Raw genomic sequence first — 27,349 nt, forward strand, 5'->3', positions numbered from 1 at the left:
GGCTACAAACATCTGCCCCCAGCCACCCCAGAAAAGGCACATCTGGAAGATGCGCCTATTCTGGCACTTGGCCACTCTCTTCCCACTCCCTGTAGCGGTGGGATATGGGGTAATGAAGGGTTAATGCCACCTTGCTATTGTAAGGTGACATTAAGCCAGATTAATAATGGAGAGGCGTCAATTATGTCACCTATCCATTATTAATCCAATTGTAGGAAAGGGTTAAAAAACACACACACACATGATTTAAAAGTATTTTAATGAAATAAACACAACGGTTGTTGTAATAATTTATTGTTCTCTCAATCCATTTGCAGACCCTCGCTTGGAAAAATAATAAAAGCACAAGATACATACCTTCAGATGTCAGATCACGTCCCACGATGTAATCCATCTGAAGGGGTTAACTAATATTACAGGCACGAGCTGCGATAAACCACTCGCTCGTGCCTGTAATCCCCGGGTGCTGAAAGGAAAGCTGGATCTGTACTTACATTCAGTCGCGATGATGCGCCCCAGCAGGATGTTCTCATGAACTGCAGCCTGGGAACTTTTTTCCACGCTCCAGGTCATATGAGGACATCCACCAGGGGGCGCATCACCGCGACTGAAGGAAATGTAGGTCAATGACCTACATTTCATTCATTCGCTGGGGAATTACAAGCACGAGCACAGCTGCATTAGCAGGGCTCCTGCCTGTAATATTAGTTAACCCCTTCAGATGGATTACTTCGTGGGACGAGACGGTTCACCAGAAGGTATGTATCTTGTGCGTTTATTATTTTTCCAAGCGAGGGTGTTCCTGATGGATTGAGAGAACAATAAATTATTACAACAACCGCTGTGTTTATTTCATTAAACTACTTTTTAATCATGTGTGTGTGTGTGTGTTTTTTAACCCTTTCGTACTATTGGATTAATAATGGATAGGTGACATAATTGACGCCTCTCCATTATTAATCTGGCTTAATGTCACCTTACAATAGCAAGGTGGCATTAACCCTTCATTACCCCATATCCCACCGCTACAGGGAGTGGGAAGAGAGTGGCCAAGTGCCAGAATAGGCGCATCTTCCAGATGTGCCTTTTCTGGGGTGGCTGGGGGCAGATGTTTGTAGCCACGGGGGGGGCCAATAACCATGGACCCTCTCCTGGCTATTAATATCTGCCCTCAGTCACTGGCTTTACCATTCTGGCGGAGAAAATTGCGCGGGAGCCCACGCCAATTTTTTCCGCCATTTAACCCTTTATTTCAGCAGCTACAGCGCTGAAATTTTGCACATACACACTACTAACATTAGTAGTGTGGAATATGCAAAAAAAAAGGGGATATGAGATGGTTTACTGTATGTAATCATGTCTCATATCCTGTCGGGTTTGTGCAGGAGAAATGAAAAGCCGGCAATTGAATTACCGGCTTTTCACAGATATCGCGCTGAATGAAATCTAAATACAGAATATATATATATGTGTCTCAATGACATATATATATATATATATATATATATATATATATATATATATATATATATATATATATATATACTGTATATATGTTTTCCCGAACATTTGAGCACATAAATCCATTAGATGTCGGTTTTGCAAGCCTGCGCGAAAATCTCGCAGTACGGATGCCATACGGATTACATACGGAGGATGCCATGTGCAAAATACGCTGACACACCCGGACTACGGATCACTATTTTGGGAACATTTCTCCGTATTACGGCCGTATTGTCTTACGCTGAGTGTGACGCCGGCCTAATATTATTCAATACATTTTTCCACACTTTTTTTTCTTATGACTTTTTTTTTCTTTTTTTATTTCTTTCAGAACTTTCTGGATAAATTTACAACTGGGTGCTACCAGTTTTTCTTTTTGTTCCTCTGTTAATACTCCTAGAAATTTCTGAATAAAGTGACGTAAAGTTTTTCTTTTTTTTTCTTTTAGCTTTTTGTTCCTCTGCTTTTAGGCTGTGTGCACACGTTGCGGATTGGACGCTGTGGATTTGCAGCAGTTTTCCGTGTGGTGTACAGTACCATGTAAACCTATGGAAAACCAAATCCGCTGTGCCCATGCTGCGGAAAATACCGCACGGAAACGCAGCATTGTTTATTCCGCAGCATGTCAATTCTTTGTGCGGATTCCGCAGTGGTTTACACCTGCTCCTCAATAGGAATCCGTAAGGGTAAAACCGCAGGTGGAATCCGCACAAAAAAACGCAGGAAGTCCGCAGAAAATCTGCAGGTAAAATGCGTTTTACCTGCGATTTTTTCAAAAAAGGTGCAGAAAAATCCGCAATGTGGGTACATAGTCTTACTCTCAGAATTTCCTGAATAAAGTGTCAAAAAAATTTTTTTTTTTTTTCATTTAAGTTTTTGTTCGTCTTTTATTATTCTCGAAAATTTCTGAATAAATCGACAACGCGGTCTTACAAGGATTTTTTTTTTATAACTTCTTGTTGCTCTTCTATTACTCCTAGAAGTTTCTGAATAAATTGACAACTTTTATAACTTTTTTTTTTACTCTACTATTGCTCATTCTTAATAAAATGACAAAAAGTTTTTCTAGGTTTTTTTTCTTAGAATTTCTTGTTCCTTTCTTATTACTCTTGGAAATTACGGAATAAATTGACAACTGAGTTTTACCACTTTTTATTTTTCAGAACGTTCTGTTCCTTTGATATTACTCCTGGAAATTTCTGAATACATTTTTATCTAACTTTTGCAATTTTTTTTTTACTTTTGTTCCTCTGTTATTACTTTTAGAAATTTCAGAATAAATTGACAGCTGAGTTTTATCATAATTACTTTTTTTATAGAACTTTTTGCAAATGCCAAATTTCACAGGGACGCAGCTCTCTCACGAAGGGAATGGTAACAGTTTATTTATATCGGAATGGGTAATTATTAGTTATATTATCACATTTTTTGCTGTTAGGCCATTTTTCTTAATTTCATGGCAACCCCAGAGCAAGCATAATTACTCCACTGAGAAAATAAATAAAAGGACAGAAATAAAGGGACAGATTAGAAAGTTTCCACCCAATTCTCAAAATGTTTCCAAAAGAAACAAGCACAAACATAACTGGAATCTTCATTACCTTGAAAACCCTAATTGCTTACAAGTCAGATTCCCATAGAAGCTTTTCCATCCGTCAGAACAGACGGTTCTCCAGGAGCCGGCGGCGTAGGCCTGCAACACGCCATTCCGTCCGCTCAGACGCACTGCAACGTGTGATACAAATAGTGTTATTATCTCATGATGGAATTGTGCCATTGTTATTGTCGCCATTTACTGTTCACTGCAAATAATAATCTGCTGTGCTATTCAGGGCTTTGGTAAAATCATCCATAGCCAGCAGATCAGCCTGGGGCTCACTGTTAGTGTTTCTGCCTCTCATGCCATTTACACCTGGTAAAAGAAAATGTTTAATAAAAATCCTTCCCTTAAGGACTGTCAGAATGCAATCAGGGATCTTTCCTTCCGTTGTCTTATTATTATTTATGATTTCTTGTGTTATCTTCTTTTATGCTGCAGTGGGCGGGACCTAAAACAAGTCTGTGCTTTACAGAGAAGCAGTCAATGGTAAAGCTGGCAATTCATGTAACCACTGCTCTTTTTGAAACTACTTATACTAAGGAGGTTATTGTTTGGATATCTGTAATAGTTCTGACCAACTATTATTATTTATTTATATGGCAGCATTGATTCCATGGTGCTGTACATGAGAAGGGGTTACATATAATTTTCAGATATCACTTACAGTAAACTAACAATTACAGACTGATACAGAGGGGCGAGGACCCTGCCCTTGCGGGCTTACATTCTACAGGATTATGGGGAAGGAGACAATAGGTTGAGGGTTGCAGGAGCTCCGCTGTTGGCGAGGCAGTATCTCCGGTAGTGATGAGGAGGCAGCGGGGTCAGTGCAGGCTGTAGGCTTTCCTGAAGAGATGGGTTTTCAGGTTCCGTCTGAAGGATCCGAATGTGGTTGATAGTCGGATGTGTTGGGGCAAAGAATTCCAGAGGATGGGGGATATTCGGGAGAAGTCTTGGAGGTGGTTGGATGAGGAGCAAACAAGTGTGGAGGAGAGAAGGAGGTCTTGGGAGGATCGAAGATTACGTGAGGGAAGATATCGGGAGATTAGTTCAGAGATATATAGAGGAGACAGGTTATGCATGGCTTTGTAGGTCAGTATTAGTAATTTGATCTGGATACACTGAGGGAATTAGAGCCAGTGAAGAGATTTGCAGAGGGGAAAGCGGAGGAGTAGCGAGGAGAGAGATTAATTAGTCGGGCAGCAGAGTTAAGGATGGACTGGAGAGGTGCAAGGGTGTTAGCAGGGAGGCCACATAAAAGGATGTTGCAGTAGTCAAGACGGGAGATGATGAGGGCATGCACAAGCATTTTAGTAGATTGACGGGTGAGGAAAGGACGGATTCTGGAAATATTTTTGAGCTGGAGGCGACAAGAGGTGGAAAGAGCTTGGATGTGCAGTTTGAAGGAGACGGCAGAGTCAAGGGTTACTCCGAGGTAGCAATCTTCCAGTATGGGGGAAAGTGTGATGTCGTTAATAGTGAAAGGTCAGGTAAGGAAGATCTATGAGATGGAGGAAAGATGATGAGTTCAGACTTGTCCATTTTGAGTTTGATGAAGTGAGAGGAGAAGAAGGAGGATATGGCTGATAGACACTCTGGGATTCTGGACAGCAGAGGTAGATCTGAGCGTCATCGGCATAAAGGTGGTACTGGACTCCATAGGACTTTATGAGTTGTCCCAGGCCAAGTATATAGATTGAGAAGAGTAAGGGTCCTAGAACAGAGCCTTGGGGGACTCCAACAGAGAGAGGGTGGGATGAGGAGGTAGTGTGGGAGTGGGAGATGCTGAATGTGCGGTTGGAAAGGTATGAGGAGATACAGGATAGGGCGAGGTCTTTGATGCCAAAAGAGGAGAGGATCTGTAGTAGGAGGCAGTGGTCAACTGTGTCCAAAGCAGAGGACAGGTCTAGGAGGAGGAGTATAGAGTATTTTCCGTTAGTTATTGACCAATAACTGTAGTTCTCCAATATTCACTAATGGGAATCTACTCAGTGTAAAATTAGAGCTTAAGAAAAATACTAAAAACCATCATGTGAAGAATATCAACAAGGGAATACTGAGATTACCACATCTGAGTTCATCATCTCCATCTGGGCAGTCATAGACTCCATCGCAACGTTTGGACTTTAGGATACATTTTGAAGAGGATTGGCAGCGGATCTTCCCAGGACATGTGTAATGAACTGAAAGACAAAAAAATATGGTCATGCTATCTACCATTTTATCTATTGCTGCATGTCCCCAGGCTACTGAGCTCTCCCCAAAAACTTTAAGCTGCAGCTCTTCTTGTTCAGATTGGCTGCTGTGTAAATGCATGAGCCCACCGCAAGCTCAGAAAGTTTCATGCATCAACATAACAGCAAGAACAAAACTAACTCCACCGCGGTCCGAATTATTATGCAGATTGGATTTAAGTGTCATAAAGATGGAATTTTTTGTTTCCTAATAACCTCATGGATGGCTTGTGGTCTTGGGGTCACTGAAATTAGTCCTTGGACAAGGTATAAAAACATTAGATATTTCCCAAAAACTTAAGCATGAGCATCGTACTGTGAAGAGATTTGTGGCTGATACAAAGCACAGACTTTTTTGTGCAGCTAAAGGTATAATAAGGAATGATTCTGTCAGACAAATTAATCAGATTATGAGATCACCTGCTAAAATACCATTACAAAGAAGCAAACGGATGTATGAAGCTGCTGATGCCTCTGGAGTCCCTCGATCCTCAAAGTGTTGGATCCTCCAGAGGCTTCCAGTTGCAAATAAACCTACTATTCGGCCACCCCTTAACAGTGCTCAGCTCATAAGCAGAAATGGTTGCAGTGGCCTAGACAGACATGAAGACTAATTTTAATACAGAATTGTTTACTGATGATTCCCTTCAACCCTGGATGTTCCAGATTGATGGAGTATTGGATGGTTGGCTGATAGCCACTATGTCCCAACAAGGTTGCAACGTCAGCAAGGAAGTGGCGGAGCCATGTTTTGGATTGGAATCATGGGGAGAGAACTAGTAGGTCCCTTTAGGGTCCCTGAAGGTGAGAAAATGACCTGGGCAAAGTATATAGAGTTTCTCACTGAACACTTTGGTGAAAAAGAAAAGAACCGTGCCATCTGTAGCAAAATCATCGTCATGCTGACAATGCACCATGTCATGCTGCAAAGAAGTCTCCAAGTCATTGGCTGTTATGGGCATAAAGATAGAGAAACTCATGATGTGACCACCATTCTCTCCTGACCTCAACCCTACTGAGAACCTATAGAGTATCCTCAAGCAAAAGATCTATGAGGGTGGGGACGATTGCACAGAAATGGATGCAACTAGAAACAATCCGTCTTCTTGAAATAAGCAGTCTAAGGGAAGGAAGGAGGTTTGGAATTAAGTTCTAGGGTGAGATATGACATGTTTTAGGGTTTTCTTTTGATATAGGAACCTCAGAGACCTACATCTAATGCAGGTTCTTCACGTCCCATGTAAAATCCTGATCGATACACAGTCTATTTTCTAAAATGCCCACTCGACAGGCTGCTGTTGTTATGGAGTGAACCGAGCAGACTTGAGAGGAGACCCGCAGAAGATTAATGTGTTCTGGAATTGCACAGGGACCAGACATTAGACACAGTTAGACAGTGAATTTTCACTAAGTAGAAGAGTGCATGAAACTCATCCAACATAATGAATGTCTACTGTCCAATTAAGCCATTAATACACTGATAAACAAGCTATCAAGTCATCGGCCATTCATCGCACCATCAGACAATGAAGGTGAGAAAGGTCAACTTGCTTTGCTTAATGAAAAAAAAGCCGCTAACCGTCTCTATTCTTTCTTTCAAGTGGCTTGTAAAACATTTAATCCTTGACAATTTAATGGAGATGCCACTGAATAATGAATAGCACTCACCAATCAGGCCGGTAGCAATCACCAGGACAATAGCCAGCACAACGAGAAGGATGATAATGAGATATTTCATAGGGATGATGGGATGGCACTTGGAGGATCCATCACTTTCTTGGTTCTCTGTAAAAAAATAAATAAATCAGAAAAGTGTATGCAAAGAATTCGGAAGTTTCTGCATCATCTAACGGCATCAACAAGGGCACCGCCATTCCAAAATCCTAATTTTTGCATTTGATGTTGTTAAACCTCAACTGAGTTGGCAATGACTAGACCATGGAGAAGATAAAAAAAATCCCATTCTTCATCCATAGACCACTCATGCAACTTTCCCAGTTTATCGCTCCCAAATTAGTTACCGATGGTTGGCAGGTATTCTTACAGTGACGTCAGGCACAAATAGGCTAAAGAAAGGGCAAACTAAACAAAGGCAAGGGTTCAAACGTTCCAAAATTGGATCCCCAGGTTACAACTCCTAAATTAGTCATTGATTGGTGATGAATGTCTGCAAGGGATGCCTTGCCAGGCTGAACGGGCTATAGAAAAAAGGTCAGCATCGCCAAAGGCAAAGGTCCAAACTTTCTTGGTTGGATTCCCTAGTCTTGACTTCTATAGCAGTTATCAATTGGTGGCAAGCGACAAAAAGAAATGGTAGACAGAAACGGGATATAGACAAAGGAAAGAGTCTAAACTTCTCGGTGGATTCCCAGGTTTTGATTTCCATAGTCACCAATTGGTGATGAGCATCTGCAAGTGATGGCAGGCAGATGCAAGGTATAGACAAAGTCAAGGGTCCATACTTGCTTGGTTGGATTTCCAGATCTTGATTTCCAAAGTATCACAGAATCATAGAATGATAGAATGCTTGAAGTGACCTCAAGGGTCATCGTGTCCAACCCGTGCTCAATGCAGGATTCACTAAACCATCTCAGACAGATGTCTGTCCAGCCTCTGTTTAAAGACTTCCATTGAAGGAGAACTCACCCCCTCTCGTGGCAGGCTGTTCCACTCATTGATCACACTCACAGTCAAAAAGAATTTTTGAATATCTAATCCGTATCTTCTCTCTTTCAGTTTCATTCCATTACTTCTCATCTTTCCATGTGCAAATGAGAATAATGATGATCCCTCTACACTTTGACATCTCTTCCGATATTTGTAGACAGCTATTAAGTCTCCCCTTAGCCTTCTTTTTTCAGCTAAACATGCCCAGATCCTTTAAGCGTTTCTCGTAGAACATACTCTGCAGTCTGCTCACCATCCTGGTCGCTCTTCTATGAACTTGCTCCAGTTTTTCGATGTCTCTTTTAAAATGTGGCGCCCAGAACTGGACCCAGTAGTCCAGATGAGGTTTTTACAAGGAGGAGTAGAGGGGGATAATTACTTCACGTGATCTAGACTCTATCCTTCTCTTAAAGGGAATCTGTCACCCCATTTTAGGCCTATAAGCTAAGGCCACCGCCATCAGGGGCTTATCTACAGCATTCTGTAATGCTGTAGATAAGCCCCCGATGTAACCTGAAAGATAAGAAAAAAAGTTAAATTATACTCACCCAGAGGCAGTCCGGTCCAATGGGTATCGCGTTGCGGGTCCAGCACCTCCCATCTTCATACGATGATGTCCACTTCTTTGCTTCCTGTCGTGGCTCCTGCGCAGGCGTACTTTTTCTGCCCTGTTGAAGGCAGAGCAAAGTACTGCAGTGCGCAGGCGCCGTTCCTCTCTGACCTTTCCCGGCGCCTGCGCACTGCAGTACTTTGCTCTGCCCTCAACAGGACAGATAAAGTACACCTTGTAGCGTGGCTAAAGGTTGGATAGTCGACGGGAGGTATGTATCACAGAGAAGGCTTGTCGCTGTGATGTAACCCGGAGTGTTTTCTTTAATGCACATAAAGTAATAAGGCATTGTTTGGTATATTTGGGTCCGGGTTACGGGTAGCTATGAGAGATGGGAGGGTCTGGCTACCCATATACCTCACCCCTGGGTAAGGGGCATAACCATGCCTATCTATGTTTGTTTCAGGACCTGTGGTGATGTCAGAACCACATGTCTAATCATGTGATGGGTTCCTGGGTGTGGTTTCAGGCTACATAATGGAGGTGTGTGTAGCACATGGTGTGAGTGTGTGGGTGTGTGTCAGGGTGGACACACTTCCATGTGTCCTGGCTGGACACTGCAGAGTGGCCTGTGTGTTGGACGGTTCCACGTGGGGACAGACGTCCTGAACAACACACAGATACCATCTTTAGGCTGGAGAGCCTAGGTGCTGGACATAGCATGGTCTGTGTGCCCACAGACGTGAGAGAGCGGAGCTCTACTATGGACATTGGGGAATCACCTGTCTGACGTAAGACTGTTTACCTGTTGTTCCTGTTGCAATATGGTTTATGGAGCAATAAACCCTGTGAACTTTTAAGGAAATGTGTCTCCTGAGTGTCATCCGCCGCACCTAAGCGAGTGTCCCCTAGACCCGTAGCGGGTGAAATGCTACAATTGGTGTTTCGGATGCGGGCAAAGATCCAAGGAGCACGTCTTGCAGCGCTGGCTGGTCTGAGCCAGAAGATTGGACGGTATTGACAACCGTGAGTAAAATACTGACCGGGGTCAGTGAGAACTGCAGTTTGTGGATACCTCTGAGGAGAAGAGGGATCCGGGAACCTGTGTGGCAATGGCAGGTAACGGTCTTGAAAACCGTGAGTAAATACTGACCGGGGTCAGTGAGAACTGCAGTTTGTGGATACCTCTGAGGAGAAGAGGGTCCCAGGAACCTGTGTGGCAATGGCAGGTAACGGTCTTGAAAACCGTGAGTAAATACTGACCGGGGTCAGTGAGAAAACTGTTGTGTCTGGGCACCTCTGAGGCCGAGGGGTGTCCAGGAACCCGTGAAGTTGCCAACGGGTGACGGTCTGAAAACCGTGTATTGTACTGACAGGGGTCAGTGGAAAACTATGTTTGGGCTGTGTGTAAAGCCGGGTGCGTAACAGACCGGAGTCTGTGGTGTTCTGACCGGGGTCAGTGAGAGACTGAGTTTTTTTTTCCTGAGAGTCAGCTTGCTGTGGCTCGGTGAGGCCACGAAGTTTCCTGTGGCTCGGTGGGGTCACGAAGGTGACAAGCGGCTTGCTGTGGATCGGCGGGTCCACGAAGGTGACAAGTGGCTTGCTGTGGATCGGCAGGTCCATGAAGTCTGCGGTTGAGCTGTGCAGCGCGGTTGCAGCAAAGAAAGAAAAGAAAAAAAAAAAGACATTGCTGGTTTAGAGTGTGCAGACCCTTAAAGGGCCAGAGTCACATTGGTGTGCTGGGCGAACTGGGGCCTGAGAGTGCTGTGGGAAATCCACAGGGTGTAACCCAGAGTGGGGTGGTGTCCCTAAAGGGGGGTGGAGTCCCAAAAACGGAGCAGTGCCCAAATAATTATGGTTGGCCAAAAAGGGGCTGCGTCTCAAAAGGGGGTAGCTGCCCAAAAGGGGGTGGAGTCCCTAAAAGGGGTGGTGGCCCTAAAGGAGAAAATGGTCCACAAGGGGGCAGTAGCCCACAAGGGGGTGGTGACCCAAAAAGGGGTGGAGCTTTCAAAAGGGGAAAAACAATGTTTGTGTTTTGTGTATTCCGAGTGCGGCATAGACTTCCCATTTGATGACAGCCCACAGGTGTGTACTGTTATGTTACACCGTGAAGGAGTATCTGGACTGCTGGACTCAAAGAGTCAGGTGACTCTGACGGTGAACTCCTCTCGTTCTCTGTCTAACCGAGAAAAAGGTCAATGTTCGATGCATTCATGGGGTCACTGTTGACTATACTGTGGACAGAGTGATTATTGATATGTCCAAAAACGTAAAGTGCCAAGATGGCGGTATAACACCAGACTTGTTCTACCCTTTTGAGAGGGACCGGGACTTTGTGATCTTTGAAGACATATGGGAAGTTGACGCAGTATGGGGTTGTTCAGAGGAGAGACAGAATGGTCATATTGAAGCCCCACTACAGCAGCAGGTTGTGGGGATTCCTGTTAATGGGATGTGTAAAGAGAAAGTAGCGCCACCTAATGTCAATAGTCCAGAGTTACGGGTGACTGGAAGAAAGTGTGGGTCTGACACCTGTTTAAGTGGGGACTTGCTGTTCCAGGATGACAGGGTGAGAGGGGGTGACTCCTATCCCGACTGTGACTCGAGCGCAAAGGGAAAAGAGTGCAGTAAGGGGGAGCCCAGTAAAAATCGCAGATCTTCATCTCGTCGCGGGGGACGCAGAAAGGCGGGACAGGTTACACCCTCTGAGAAGAGAGATGATGAGGAAGAGACAGGGTCAGGTGCAGATCAGGTTACTGTCTTTGATAAGGAGGTCACTTTACCTCTGACAAATCCCAGCACAGAGGTAGGGCTGGAGTTAAAACAGACCTGCGGTAGTCCCATATCTGCAATGCCCGGAAAGGCTGATGTGGCTCAGTATGAAGGCTCCAGAGTACCTGATGTTGAAGAGGTGGAGAACTCTGAAGTTACCAAGAGCCCATGAGAGACCATAGAGGTAGATGCAGAAACAGGTGGAACTCTAAAGAGGCAGAGTCTGGGTGGGCAAGAGACCCCGTCTGAAAGTTTAATTAAAGAACTGCTGGTGCGACATGTGCTAGCCAAAAGAGAGCAGGACCATGAGTTAGAGCTGCTTAAAGAGACAGTCGAGCAAGAAAGGGTCCTGAGACTGGCGGTTGAGCACAGAGTGGATGAGCTGGAGAAGGAAGTCTCTGAGCTCAGAGGTCACCTATCAGCGTGTCAAACCATGAATAGGGCCATATTGAAAGATATGGACATTCTCAGAATGGCTCAAGAAAAGCATCAGCAGGAGCTTCTCCAGAGAGAGGAGGAACATCGCTGCCTGGCAGAGGAGTTGCCAATGCCCATCTTGGTGAAGGCTAAAGCAGAAGACAAGACTGACGAAGAGTTCGTGCTAAAAGTGGAACAAGACAGTCACCCAGTCGTGACAGACGTCTTGGTGGAAAGGTCAGAGGCAAAAAGGGAGCCGTCTGTCTATGAAGAGAGTGAGACCCCGCTCTTCAAGACCATGATTGATGTACCCGAAGAGGTGCAAGAAGCCTGTACCTGTGAAGGTGTGCATGAGGCCTTCAGAAAAGCAGTGGAAGCATGTAGTGTGCATTGGGCACCAGAGACTAAACAGTTGGTCATACTGTCGACTAGGGAAGTCACAGTGAAGCGGGTGGCTGTCCTGAGGGATACGCACCTACACTGCCTCCGTACAAAACAGAGGATCATTTTGAAGAATGATGAAGCCGTTCGACGTTTGGAGCGTGAAAGGAAAGCTCTTAGTCGGCTGGGCTTAGTAGAAGACATAGTCCAAGAACCCAAAGTTCTGGTGGCAAAAGTCATTGGGAAACTTGGGAGAGTGATGCAGGAGATGGTGGATAAATCCGGTCTGAAGAGACTGAGGATACCGGCTGATGAAGAGGTCCAGGTCATGGGTGAAGATGGGATGGTTCCGTTCCTGGTTGTCGGATCCAGAGAGAGTCTTAGGAATATCCGCATGCTCCTGGAATATCGCATGGCATACCTAAGGGAGGTAGAACAGCTGAGACTTGAGAGACTGCAAGTTATTAGACAGCTGCCAGAGAGGTGAAGAGGTGCTCTAAAGCCTGGAAGTCCTCAAGCTGAAGTTAACAGAGGATATAGACGTAAAGAGAAGAGCTGCTCTCCGAAGAAAGACAATAGGAGAGATCAATGACCGAGAGAGAACCGAAGGTGGTCAGATGGAAGAGCTACAAATAGTGACTCCTCAGTTAGCTCAGGGCTCAGTGACTTAAGCGGGAGATCCTGTAGCGGACGAGATGACAAGGGGTCATCATTATCAAAGGATGTGACGGAAAGGGATGACTAATACCGACGAAAGGATTCAATAACAGGCCCTGACTTAGACAGACGGTTTGACTGTCAGGGACAACTGAGAGGGGTCTCTAGTCGGTTTGGGACAAGTGCCAAGCCCCACGGCTTTAGGCAGAGTGGGAAGGTATGTAGCATGGCTAAAGGTTGGATAGTCGACGGGAGGTATGTATCACAGAGAAGGCTTGTCGCTGTGATGTAACCCGGAGTGTTTTCTTTAATGCACATAAAGTAATAAGGCATTGTTTGGTATATCTGGGTCCGGGTTACGGGTAGCTATGAGAGATGGGAGGGTCTGGCTACCCATATACCTCACCCCTGGGTAAGGGGCATAACCATGCCTATCTATGTTTGTTTCAGGACCTGTGGTGAGGTCAGAACCACATGTCTAATCATGTGATGGGTTCCTGGGTGTGGTTTCAGGCTACATAATGGAGGTGTGTGTAGCACATGGTGTGAGTGTGTGGGTGTGTGTCAGGGTGGACACACTTCCATGTGTCCTGGCTGGACACTGCAGAGTGGCCTGTGTGTTGGACGGTTCCACGTGGGGACAGACGTCCTGAACAACACACAGAGACCATCTTTAGGCTGGAGAGCCTAGGTGCTGGACATAGCACGGTCTGTGTGCCCACAGACGTGAGAGAGCGGAGCTCTACTATGGACATTGGGGAATCACCTGTCTGACGTAAGACTGTTTACCTGTTGTTCCTGTTGCAATATGGTTTATGGAGCAATAAACCCTGTGAACTTTTAAGGAAACGTGTCTCCTGAGTGTCATCCGCCGCACCTAAGCGAGTGTCCCCTAGACCCGTAGCGGGTGAAATGCTACAACCTGCACAGGAGCCACGACAGGAAGCAAAGAAGAGGACATCATCATATGAAGATGGGAGGCGCTGGACAGGCACCGCGACGCCCATCAGACCGGACTGCCCCTGGGTGAGCATAATCTAATTTTTTCTTATCTTTCAGGATACATCGGGGGCTTATCTACAGCATTATAGAATGCTGTAGATAAGCCCCTGATGGCGGTGGCATTAGCTTATAGGCCTAAAATGGGGTGACAGGTTCCCTTTAATAAATCCTAGAACTGTGTTTGCCTTTTTTGCTGCTGCATCACACTGTTGACTCAAGTCCAGTCTGTGATCCAAGTATTTCTCACACGTGCTATTGCTTAGCTATATTCCTCCAATTCTGTAGATGTAATTTTTGTTTTTCTTGCCCAGATGTAGAATCTTGCATTTCTCCCTTTTACATACCATTCTATTACTCGCTGCCCATTGTTCAAGCTTATCTAGATCCTTCAGAATCCTTTCTCTGTCTTCTCTAGTGTTAGCTATTCTTCCTAGCTTTCCTTTGTCTTCAAATTTGATTAGTTTACCTTCAGTTGCCTTATCTAGATCATTTATAAAAATGTTGAACAACACTGGGGCCAGGACAGAGCCTTGTGGTACCCCACTTGAAACTCTTTTCCAATTGGATGTGCAACCATTTATTACCACTCTTTGAGTACAATCACTGAGCCAGTTATGAATACACCGAACCAAAGCCTTCTCAGTCCCATGCTTGGTCATTTTTTCAATAAGGATAGTATGAGATACTTTATCAAATGCTTTGCTGAAGTTGAGATATACTATATCTACCGCATTTCCCTGATCCACCCGGTCAGTGATTCCATCATAGAAGGAAATTAGATTAGTCTGACATGACTTATTTGCTACAAACCCATGCTGGCTCTGGTTAATTAGGGTTAGGGTAAGGGCATTCTTATCCAAGTACTTACATACTTCCTCTGTCTAATAATTTGTTCATAGATCTTTCATGGTATGGAAGAAAGGCTTACTGGCATGTAATTTCCTGGCTCCATTTTCTTTTCTTTTTTTTTGTAGATAGGGACAACATTTACCCTTCTCCAATCTTCTGGGACTTCTCCTGTTGTCCATGATTTTTCAAAGATTCTGGCTAATGGTTTTGCAATTTCCTCTGCTAACTCTTTCTGTACCCTAGGATATAATTCATCTGCACCATGAGATATAAATTCATTTAAATTAGCTAAGTGTTCCCTCACCATCTCTCCGTTTATGGATAGTATGAATTATTTTATTTCTTCGATGGCACCGTGAAGATCAGTTGATGTTACAATTGCTTTCTTAGAGAACATGGATGCAAAATAGGAATTTGAAAGTTCATCCTTCTCAACATGTAGTAGTCATGTAGTAGTCATCTATTGATGGCAAACTCCTGCATGAGATAGCAGGGCTATAGACAAAAGCAAGGGTCCAAACTGTCTCGGTTGGATTCCTAGGTCTTGACTTCCAAAGTAGCCATTGATTGGTGACGAGCGTCTGCAAGAGATAACCAGCAAATAAAGTAGCACTCTGTAGCACTAATGCATGCAAACATAAAATATATGAAATTTGAATTGCATTACTGCTCTAGAAAATTAGAAAAATTGAGACTACTTAGCGCATAAATTGGCCAAGTCATGTGTACCTGGCAGCCACAATAAGGCAATTCTCATTGCTGGGAATCTGCCTAATGTGAATCCTCTCTTAGGCTGAAGCCTACATTTAAATGGGAAGGTAGGATCCTGCTGTAATTAAAAACGCCGGAGGCTGAGGGGTGAAGTGCTTAGTCAAAAAGCCTACGTATACAAATATCAAAAAACTGACCGTCACTTCCAAACGGATATCAGGTGTGCAGGTTCCAAGTACACACCTGAATTCTGCTTGGAAGTGATGGTCAGTCTTTTGACATTCATCTGCAAGAGATGGCAGGCAAAAACATGCTATAGACAAAGTCAAGGGTCCCAACTTTCTTGGTTGTGTTCCCAGGTCTTGACTTCCAAAGTAATCATCTATTGATGGCAAGCATTTGCGAGAGATGGCAGGCAGAAATGGAGTACAGACAAAGGCAAGGGTCCAAACTTTCTCGGTTGGATTCTCAAGTCTTGACTTCCAAAGTAGTCACACATCGAGGTGAGTGTCTGCAAGAGATGGCAGGCAGAAACGGGCTATAGATGAAGGAAAGGGTTCAAACTTTCTCAGTTGAATTTCCAGGTCTTGACTTCCAAAGTAGTTACAAGTAGGTCGACTGCAGGAGATGCCAGGCAGAAAAACGCTATAGAAAACGGTCAAATTAATCAACGGCAATGTATTTATTGTATAGTAGTATGGTGTATTACTGTGAATAGGTTGTAGTGGTAATATGAGAGGCAGGGACAAGGCCGTAGTTATGGCCGAGAGCATACGCGTTAGCGTGCCCTGGTCTCCCCTCACATGAATATAGTGTCCCCACTGCAGCATACTTTGCACTTCACTTTCTGTACCGTCGGGGTTCCCTCCGGCTGGCTGAAGTTTCGCTACTGCTGTTGTTCCATTTAAAGACACAGAGTCTGTTTCAAATTTCAAAGGCAAAACTTTACTTTCATGTTCTCGCAGCACATCCATTTTCATAACAGTCTCAACATCAGATTCAATATTACACGTCCCTTCCTCTTTCCCTGTACTCTCCTCCTTGTCACACAGCACGTGCCCGGGATGGACCGTATCGTATGTTTCCTCAGTGTCCTCCCTGTTCAGACTCTCTCCGCTTTGGGGTTCCCTCAGCTGTTTTGCCCCGGATCTGAGGGCATCAGCCCATGTGATGATCTGCCACATGGTGAGTGACCTGTCCTTCGTTACTGCTGTGACTTCTCCTGCAGCTCCACTCCTTACTAACACTGTCACTGCTTCTGATCTGCTGTTCTGACCAGCTGACCCTGGATGGCTGGGCTTCCCTCTTAACGTTACGTGGTCACTGTGCTGTCCTGGGCATTAAGCCCTTCGGGGCTATCTGGGCACTCAGGCCCTCCTGAGCTGTTCATCTCCCAGGCTATTACTCCCTAAAATCAGGAAATGCTTTCCCTCTTATCCCACAGTGGCACTGCCTATATTAACTATTTACAGAGCTATTTCTACTAGCTACACTGTACCCCCTCCAGTGGCTAAACTGAGGCACTGCACTGTCCCTATGCGAACCATCTTATAAATAGCAGACTACATACATGCAGCTATACACAAGGCAGGCTTTACAATTAGGGAGTATTTACATTAAGGAAGGGAGTGGTGTATTACACGGTCCCGGTGCACCCCTTACAGTAACTAGGGACACTAGGTGTGATAGAGGAGTCTGAGCAATGTATGCAGTGACGCTGGCACGTTGTGCCGTTATACAATTGGGAGAAGCCCATGCTTACACATAATGGTGTTTTTGTGTCACGAAAGATAAATGAAGGAGTAACGGGGAGGGGACTAGTTGCAAAAGAAGCTGCAGTACTTGTCAAAGTGGTGGTACCAAGTGAAAGGTGCATGAGCAAGAGCGCAATGGTTCCTTGTTGTTGCAGATGGAATGAAAGGAGATGCCTGCCATTCAGCAGAGGGTCTGAGACTGGCCCGGGGGGTAAGGAATGATAAGCGCCATTTTAGAGAATCATACCCTAAGTCACTGTGCTGTTTTTCACCACATAGTGAGCAAAACAAACTAGCAAACAAGTCCTGAGTATGGACAGGGTATAGGGTATGCTGCCAGGTATGCTCACACCACAGGGGCGGACCCATGCAGCCACACCCAAGAGGTCTACCTCTAATACAGGTGGAATTGGGCATTACGATGAGTTTTTGGACTGCAGAGGGCCCATATATTGTCCTTACACAGGGGCCCCTTCTGTGTGTGCCTATCACAGCACATACCAGAATGTTTCCGAAGAGCACACTCCGTGAGAGCCTTCGGGCGATATATGGATAAATGATTTATAATTACGTCCACCAGTTTTTACAAGGGGTGTGATCACTTTTGCAATTCACTGTATAAATATTTTACCTTGTAGCATACATCTCGTATGTGTGAGTATATAAAGCTTATGTGGTATCTCTGATTATTGTGCCGTAGAACGTGTGGAATCCTCAGTCTCGTCGGTGACTGTGGGCCACGCTGACTGTAACTGTGTTTCCGGGTGCATTTTTCTCCAATAATTAGGAAGAATAGCTGCCAGGACAGATGGGTAGGGATAAGTAGTCAGCTTTTTTTCTCTCCCTCTGGCAAAATTACAAGTTTAAGCAAATGAACATCTGCATATTCAAACCCTTCAGATTACAGGACAATAAAACGCAGCAGCTGGAAAATTAATGGGAAGCGATTTAACCGCAGCGCACAATTCCCCGAACCTAAATAAAAAAACAAAATCTGTATTTATAGCTATCAGTTTATCTCACAGGACGGGGGAATGAGAACTTCTTCAACTCAGCGATTTATGCTGAAAGTCATAAAAAGTTGTAGATTCCCATTGGGTGTTAACTTCAAATGCCAGAGTACAAAACACATCTATATTCCTATAGTGGACAGTTATAGTATGACATAGAGGGGTTCCCCTTTGACCAAAAGTCTCCTCTGAACAGGAAAAGAAACACATGTTAAATAAAAAATATTTCTAATAAGGCTAGGTTCCCATTGCGTTAATGGGAGAGCGCTAACGGACAGCGTTGCACGGCGAAATTAACGCCGTGCACCGCGTCCGTTAGCGCTCCCATTGCCGGCAATGTTAAAGCGCATTGCTAGCGCGTGTCATTTTCGGCACGCGCTAGCGATGTGCCGGTCTTTTGTAGCGCGCCTCGGACGCTGCTTGCAGCGTTCGCGGCGCGCCAGAGGTCCGTTCCCCGCTCTCGCAGATCGGGGATCTGCGAGAGCGGGGACGTTAACGCGACCCCTAAACGCGGCCCCGAAAAAGACATTGCGTTAGCGCAATCCGCTAGCGCTCGCGCTAAACGGATTGCACTAACGCAATCTGAACCTAGCCTAAGGCTCAGTTCCTGCATAAAGAAAAACATGTTAACATTCCGCCTGCAGCCACCACTAGGGGGAGCTCCCTGTATACAGAGATACATGATAAGATTCTGTCTGCAGCCACCACTAGGGGGAGCTCCCTGTGTACAGAGATACATGATAAGATCCTGTCTGCAGTCACCACTAGGGGGAGCTCCCTGTATACAGAGATACATGATAAGATCCTGTCTGCAGCCACCACTAGGGGGAGCTCCCTGTATACAGAGATACATGATAAGATCCTGTCTGCAGTCACCACTAGGGGGAGCTCCCTGTATACAGGGATACATGATAAGATCCTGTCTGCAGCCACCACTAGGGGGAGCTCCCTGTATACAGAGATACATGATAACATCCTGTCTGCAGCCACCACTAGGGGGAGCTCCCTGTGTACAGAGATACATGATAAGATCCTGTCTGCAGTCACCACTAGGGGGAGCTCCCTGTATACAGAGATACATGATAAGATCCTGTCTGCAGTCACCACTAGGGGGAGCTCCCTGTATACAGGGATACATGATAAGATCCTGTCTGCAGCCACCACTAGGGGGAGCTCCCTGTATACAGAAATACATGATAAGATCCTGTCTGCAGCCACCACTAGGGGGAGCTCCCGGTATACAGAGATACATGATAAGATCCTGTCTGCAGTCACCACTAGGGGGAGCTCCCTGTATACAGAGATACATGATAAGATCCTGTCTGCAGCCACCACTAGGGGGAGCTCCCTGTATACAGAGATATATGATAAGATCCTGTCTGCAGACACCACTAGGGCGAGCTCCCTGTATACAGAGATACATGATAAGATTCTGTCTGCAGTCACCACTAGGGGGAGCTCCCTGTATACAGAGATATATGATAAGATCCTGTCTGCAGCTACCACTAGGGGGAGCTCCCTGTATACAGAGATACATGATACGATCCTGTCTGCAGTCACCACTAGGGGGAGCTCCCTGTATGCAGAGTTACGTGATAAGATTCTGTCTGCAGTCACCACTAGGGGGAGCTCCCTGTATACAGAGATACATGATAAGATCCTGTCTGCAGCCACCACTAGGGGGAGCTCCCTGTATACAGAGATAAATGATAAGATCCTGTCTGCAGCCACCACTAGGGGGATCTCCCTGTATACAGAGATACATGATAAGATCCTGTCTGCAGCCACCACTAGGGGGAGCTCCCTGTATACAGAGATACATGATAAGATCCTGTCTGCAGCCACCACTAGGGGGAGCTCCCTGTATACAGAGACACATGATAAGATCCTGTCTGCAGCCACCACTAGGGGGAGCTCCCTGTATACAGAGATACATGATAAGATCCTGTCTGCAGCCACCACTAGGGGGAGCTCCCTGTATACAGAGATACAAGATAAGATTCTGCCTGCAGTCACCACTAGGGGGAGCTCCCTGTATACAGAGATACATGATAAGATCCTGTCTGCAGCCACCACTAGGGGGAGCTCCCTGTATACAGAGATACATGATAAGATCCTGTCTGCAATCACCACTAGGGGGAGCTCCCTGTATACAGAGATACATGATAAGATTCTGTCTGCAGTCACCACTAGGGGGAGCTCCCTGTATACAGAGATACATGATAAGATCCTGTCTGCAGCCACCACTAGGGGGAGCTCCCTGTATACAGAGATACAAGATAAGATTCTGCCTGCAGTCACCACTAGGGGGAGCTCCCTGTATACAGAGATACATGATAAGATCCTGTCTGCAGCCACCACTAGGGGGAGCTCCCTGTATACAGAGATACATGATAAGATCCTGTCTGCAATCACCACTAGGGGGAGCTCCCTGTATACAGAGATACATGATAAGATTCTGTCTGCAGTCACCACTAGGGGGAGCTCCCTGTATACAGAGATACATGATAAGATCCTGTCTGCAGCCACCACTAGGGGTAGCTCCCTGTATACAGAGATACATGATAAGATCCTGTCTGCAGCCACCATTAGGGGGAGCTCCCTGTATACAGAGATACATGATAAGATCCTGTCTGCAATCACCACTAGGGGGAGCTCCCTGTATACAGAGATACATGATAAGATTCTGTCTGCAGTCACCACTAGGGGGAGCTCCCTGTATACAGAGATACATGATAAGATCCTGTCTGCAGCCACCACTAGGGGTAGCTCCCTGTATACAGAGATACATGATAAGATCCTGTCTGCAGCCACCACTAGGGGGAGCTCCCTGTATACAGAGATACAAGATAAGATTCTGCCTGCAGTCACCACTAGGGGTAGCTCCCTGTATACAGAGATACATGATAAGATCCTGTCTGCAGTCACCACTAGGGGGAGCTCCCTGTATACAGAGATACAAGATAAGATTCTGCCTGCAGTCACCACTAGGGGGAGCTCCCTGTATACAGAGATACATGATAAGATTCTGTCTGCAGCCACCACTAGGGGGAGCTCCCTGTATACAGAGATACATGATAGGATTCTGTCTGCAGCCACCACTAGGGGGAGCTCCCTGTATACAGAGATACATGATAAGATCCTGTCTGCAGCCACCACTAGGGGGAGCTCCCTGTATACAGAGATACATGATAAGATCCTGTCTGCAGCCACCACTAGGGGGAGCTCCCTGTATACAGAGATACATGATAAGATCCTGTCTGCAGCCACCACTAGGGGAAATAAATTTTAGTGGGTTCCATCCACAGCCATCACCCTTCTTCCTGGTTAGGTGAGAGGAGGCTGACTAATCATATGCAAGGACAAATGTCAGGGTATAATTCTAATCTGTGTCTTATTTTCCCACAAGAACATCCTATTGGAATAATAGGACCGGCATATTTCTGAGCATACTTTCACCATCCTATATACACTAAACTTGTGTAGGAAAATCCTGCCGCTTGGAACCACAGAAGAGATTATGTTCCCCGATCAAAGATATATCTATGGATTGTGCTGACATCATGTCACTTGCCCAACAGGGGGTCGGTCAGTGGACGGCACGACACACACAGAACGGGGTGTTATAGGGGAGACGAAGGCCCTACCGATAGGGAATGATGGATGGGACACCTCCTGAGCTTCAACCTGAGCTTGTCCCTACACTCCCCTAACGTCGTAAGCGGGTCATTTCCCCCCCCCGCCGCCGTTACGAACCTTGTTGTTCGCTAACCCCACACTTCCCTGGCTAGTGCACTGGCCAGCAATGGCGCAAGCCTCACCACTGCAGATGGTACAACACAAGGGGTGGTGACAAACATGAGACTGACAAGGTATAAACACAACCCTTAGCTTCCAGACTCCGCTGCCAAGCTCCACACCGCAGATGACACAGAAAAAGGACTCCAAACTCCAGAAGTAGCTGAAACCAGAGAGCTGCAACTGCAAGGCTAACCTCCATAGAGAAACTTTATCACCATCAGCCAACTTATGCATCAGGTGACCATTTAAAGGATGGTGGGAGTGGTCACCACCCGCATCAGTTGACTAAGCAACTCTGCAATTGCAGCAGGCTGCCAGCAGGTGAAACTGACATTAACCCCCGCTGGCTTGAATGGAAAAAAGCTACTTTTAAAACACATAGTGGAACCAGAGCTGCCGCGAATCCAAAAATGGATTGTGACGCATCAGATACATATTGCATGGAAATGTTCCATTTCCATTGTCCCATGTGGACATACCATTGTTTAAACCTCTGCAGCTGCATGGGACCTAAAGGCCCCGTCTCACATAGCGATTTACCAACGATCACGACCAGCGATACGACCTGGCCGTGATCATTGGTAAGTCGTTGTGTGGTCGCTGGGGAGCTGTCACACAGACAGCTCTCTCCAGCGACCAACGATCAGGGGAACGACTTCGGCATCGTTGAAACTGTCTTCAACGATGCCGAAGTCCCCCTGCAGCACCCGGGTAACCAGGGTAAACATCGGGTTACTAAGCGCAGGGCCACGCTTAGTAACCCGATGTTTACCCTGGTTACCAAAAAAAACAAACAGTACATACTCGCCTTTCGGTGTCCGTCAGGTCCCTTGCCGTCTGCTTCCTGCTCTGACTGAGCGCCGCCGTACAGTGAGAGCAGAGCGCAGCGGTGACGTCACCGCTGTGCTGTACTTTCACTTTCACTTTGCGGCGCTCAGTCAGTGTGGGAAGCAGACGGCAAGGGACCTGACGGACATCAGATGGTGAGTATGTACTGTTTGTTTTTTTTTACATTTACGCTGGTAACCAGGGTAAACATCGGGTTACTAAGCGCGGCCCTGCGCTTAGTAACCCGATGTTTACCCTGGTTACCAGTGAAGACATCGCTGGATCGGTGTCACACACACCGATTCAGTGATGTCAGCGGGGCCTCAACGACCAAAAAAAGGTCCAGGCCATTCCGACACGACCAGCGATCTCGCAGCAGGGGCCTGATCGCTGGTACGTGTCACACATAGCGAGATCGCTACTGAGGTCGCTGTTGCGTCACAAAACTCAGCAGCGATCTCGCTAGCGATCTCGCTATGTGAGACGGGGCCTTAAGAGGTAGGGGTGCCACTACCTCCTCCAAAATAGGTGAAATTGGGTATTAGGATGAGCTATTGGAATACAAAGGGCCCATATACTGTTCTTGCCAACGGGTTGTCTCCTGTCTGGGACCTTCAGAGGGATGTGATGTCCCTGGTGTGGATTGGAGATGTCCAGTCTACCTAGGTGAAATTTTCTTCCCCTGCATAAATTAGCACCTCTTTGCAAGTGAGGAAACATGCAGAGAGCATTTGATCTCCCTGTAGACTGTCTGTCTACTTGCTAATTTATGACCTTACCTCCTTGCCCCATGACTTTCATCCATCTGACCCTCCATAAGTTAACTTTAGGGTCCACAAAGGGGCCCCCCAAAGATGTGCTTGGACTTTTTGAACAGCTTCTATTCTCTGCCTTTTTCCAACACAGTAAAAAAATGTTGGCTGTTTTGTATCCTATATTGTATCCTATATATTTTGTCCTGGCCTATTTCTCCTAGTCCTTCACCACTGGCGGTAGCTACCATGGATCATTGCCGACAATGAACGTTACCTAAACTTCCAGCCATTTTCTTCACCCATGACGCTAAGTTTATTAGCAATTTTTACGAGATTGCGACTTGCGACCATGCCTTACCAGATTTTTCTCCTGGATCCACTTTGGTTTTTGTTAGGAAAAACCTAAAGTAAGAGAAGGCGATATCCACAACCGGCAATTCTTCCTCTGAAACAGACACAACTTCTAGAATACCGGCAGCCGGAGCTTCTTCTGGAGCCTGGTAGAAAGATAGATATGGTGGGACACATGGTTAAAAAGTTTTACTAAACTTGTCTGTATTACTGAAAAGTAAGCGATGGCCAGATTCTGTATATATGTCATGCTGACCGTCCGGTCACTGCCTCTACCCTGCAGAAACTGTAGGGATTTCTGAGAATACCCTTTCTCCCAGTTTAACCCTTAAGATGCCACAGTGAGCAAAGAGTGCAGCATCAAAGTGGTTAGACAGAGAAAATGGGCTCCGTCTGTCAACCCATCGCCTCCTCGGATCTGCTGATGCTTCTGTAGGACCTGGCAATCACATACGAGTATACAGTATATGCATACAGTATATATGAAACAGAAAGATAAGGATGAAATATCTGCAAAAAAAGTCCCCACAACAAAAATATGAAATATATACTAGAAGGTGGCACGATTCTAAAGCACCGGGTATTCTAGAATATGTAGGTATGCACGTCACGCTTAGCACAGCCACATAGTATATAGCACAGCCACGTAGTATATAACACAGTCCATGTAGTATATAGCACAGCCACGTAGTATATAGCAGCCACGTAGTATATTGCAGCCACATAGTATATAACACAACCCACGTAACACAAACAGCCACATAGTATATAGCACAGCCACGTAGTATATAACACAGTCCATGTAGTATATAGCACAGCCACGTAGTATATAGCAGCCACGTAGTATATTGCAGCCACATAGTATATAACACAGCCCACGTAACACAAACAGCCACATAGTATATAGCACAGCCACGTAGTATATAACACAGGCCATGTAGTATATTCATTTTTTTCTCAAGGTGGGGTGCAGAGTGTACATTACTGAGAAAAAAATGAACTTTTTTGAATTTACTAAATGGCTGCAAAGGAACAAAGAGTGAAAAATTTAAAGGAGTCTGAATACTTTCCGTACCTACTGTATATGAAAAATGGAGAAGGGAGGCTACATGTAAAGCTAGGAAGGGAGGATGCATATAATGCTGGGGAGGGAGGATATATATAAAGATACATATAAAGCTGGGGAGGAAGGATACATATAAATCTGGGGAGGGAGGATACATATAAAGCTGGGGAGGAAGGATACATATAAAGCTGGGGAGGGAGGATACATATAAAGCTGGGGAGGGAGGATACATATAAATCTGGGGAGGGAAGATACATGTAAAACTGAGGAGGGAGGATACATGTAAAACTGAGGAGGGAGGATACATGTAAAGCTGAGGAGGGGGGACACATAAAATTGGGGAGGAAGGATACATGAAAAGCTGGGGAGGGAGGATACATATAAAGCTGGGGAGGAAGGATACATATAAAGCTGGGGAGGGAGGATACATATAAAGCTGGGGAGGAAGGATACATATAAAGCTGGGGAGGAGGATACATATAAAGCTGGGGAGGGAGGATACATATAAAGCTGGGGAGGAAGGATACATATAAAGCTGGGGAGGAAGGATACATATAAAGCTGGGGAGGGAGGATACATATAAAGCTGGGGAGGGAGGATACATATAAAGCTGGGGAGGGAGGATACATATAAAGCTGGGGAGGGAGGATACATATAAATCTGGGGAGGGAGGATACATGTAAAGCTGAGGAGGGGGGACACATAAAATTGGGGAGGAAGGATACATATAAATCTGGGGAGGGAGGATACATATAAATCTGGGGAGGGAGGATACATATAAATCTGGGGAGGGAGGATACATATAAATCTGGGGAGGGAGGATACATATAAAGCTGGGGAGGAGGATACATATAAATTTGGGGAGGGAGGATACATATAAAGCTGAGGAGGGAGGATACATATAAAGCTGAGGAGGGAGGATACATATAAATCTGGGGAGGGAGGATACATGTAAAGCTGGGGAGGGAGGATACACATAAATCTGGGGAGGGAGGATACATGTAAAGCTGGGGAGGGAGGATACACATAAATCTGGGGAGGGAGGATACATGTAAAGCTGGGGAGGGAGGATACATATAAAGCTGGGGAGGGAGGATACATATAAAGCTGGGGAGGAAGGATACATATAAAGCTGGGGAGGGAGGATACATATAAAGCTGGGGAGGGAGGATACATATAAATCTGGGGAGGGAGGATACATGTAAAGCTGGGGAGGAAGGATACATATAAAGCTGGGGAGGGAGGATACATATAAAGCTGGGGAGGAAGGATACATATAAAGCTGGGGAGGGAAGATACATGTAAAGCTGGGGAGGAAGGATACATATAAAGCTGGGGAGGGAGGATACATATAAAGCTGGGGAGGAAGGATACATATAAAGCTGGGGAGGGAGGATACATATAAATCTGGGGAGGGAGGATACATATAAAGCTGGGGAGGGAGGATACATATAAATCTGGGGAGGGAGGATACATGTAAAACTGAGGAGGGAGGATACATGTAAAACTGAGGAGGGAGGATGTTATGGTTACCCCAATGACCATGGGAAAAAAATGCAAAACGGACTAGCTCTCGGGTGATGGAAACTAAGGTCGACCGTGACCTGAACCTAACCCAACACTTACAGTAGCCGGGGGATGTACCTACGATGCCCTAGACACCACGCGCCAGCCGGAGATCTAACTACCCCTATAAGAGGAATATACAGGCCTGCCTTACCTCCAGTGAGGAACCCCAAAAGATGATAGTAGGCCCCCACAGATATTGACGGTGAGTTCAGAGGAAATGACATACGTAGGATGAACAGCAGATTTAGCACAGTGAGGTCCGCTTACTAGATAGCAGAAGGACAGGAAAGAGTTACTTCACGGTCGACCTAAAAATCACTATTCAAAAACACCATCCAGAAATTACTTTAAACTCCAGTGACAACTCATGCCACTGGAGTAGTAATTTTCTGTCCACAAGAGCATCCAGCACTGAAGAGTCACATTGCAGATAGCTGGACAAAAATAGCAAAACAAGAAACAAAATTCAACTTAGCTGAACAGGAACTTGAGGCAGGAGAATGCAACAGAATGCTACTAGCACATTGTTGGCCGGCATGTGACTAACAGCCAAGCAGCCTTAAATAGGAAACTCCCCAAGAGGGTGGCGACAGGTAATCAGAGATGGAGGAAGGCACATAAGAGACACTACCATAACAGACCACCGGGGGAGCCCACAAACCGAATTCACAACAGTACCCCCCCCTTAAGGAGGGGACACCGAACCCTCACCAGAACCACCAGGGCGACCTGGATGAGCACTATGAAATGCACGAACCAAATCGGGAGCATGAACATCGGATGCTGTCACCCAAGAATTATCCTCCTGGCCATAACCTTTCCACTTAACCAGATACTGAAGTTTCCGTCTGGAAACACGGGAGTCCAAGATC

General features: G+C 45.8%; 1 protein-coding gene across 1 annotated transcript in view; it reads right to left on the reverse strand.

The window, feature by feature from the left end:
* TMPRSS3 (transmembrane serine protease 3) overlaps window positions 1-27,349 on the reverse strand; it is a 73,235-nt gene that overhangs the window by 39,148 nt on the left and 6,738 nt on the right. Inside the window, exons 2-6 of the mRNA XM_077299093.1 lie at window positions 23,850-23,988; window positions 22,713-22,778; window positions 7,006-7,122; window positions 5,170-5,286; window positions 3,105-3,228 (exon numbers count right to left, since the gene is read on the reverse strand). Of these exons, the coding sequence (XP_077155208.1) occupies window positions 3,105-3,228; window positions 5,170-5,286; window positions 7,006-7,122; window positions 22,713-22,778; window positions 23,850-23,988 (563 nt within the window). The remainder of the gene's footprint in view (window positions 1-3,104; window positions 3,229-5,169; window positions 5,287-7,005; window positions 7,123-22,712; window positions 22,779-23,849; window positions 23,989-27,349) is intronic.

The sequence above is a fragment of the Ranitomeya variabilis genome, chromosome 3 (genome assembly GCF_051348905.1).
Source record: "Ranitomeya variabilis isolate aRanVar5 chromosome 3, aRanVar5.hap1, whole genome shotgun sequence".
Lineage (NCBI taxonomy): Eukaryota > Metazoa > Chordata > Amphibia > Anura > Dendrobatidae > Ranitomeya > Ranitomeya variabilis.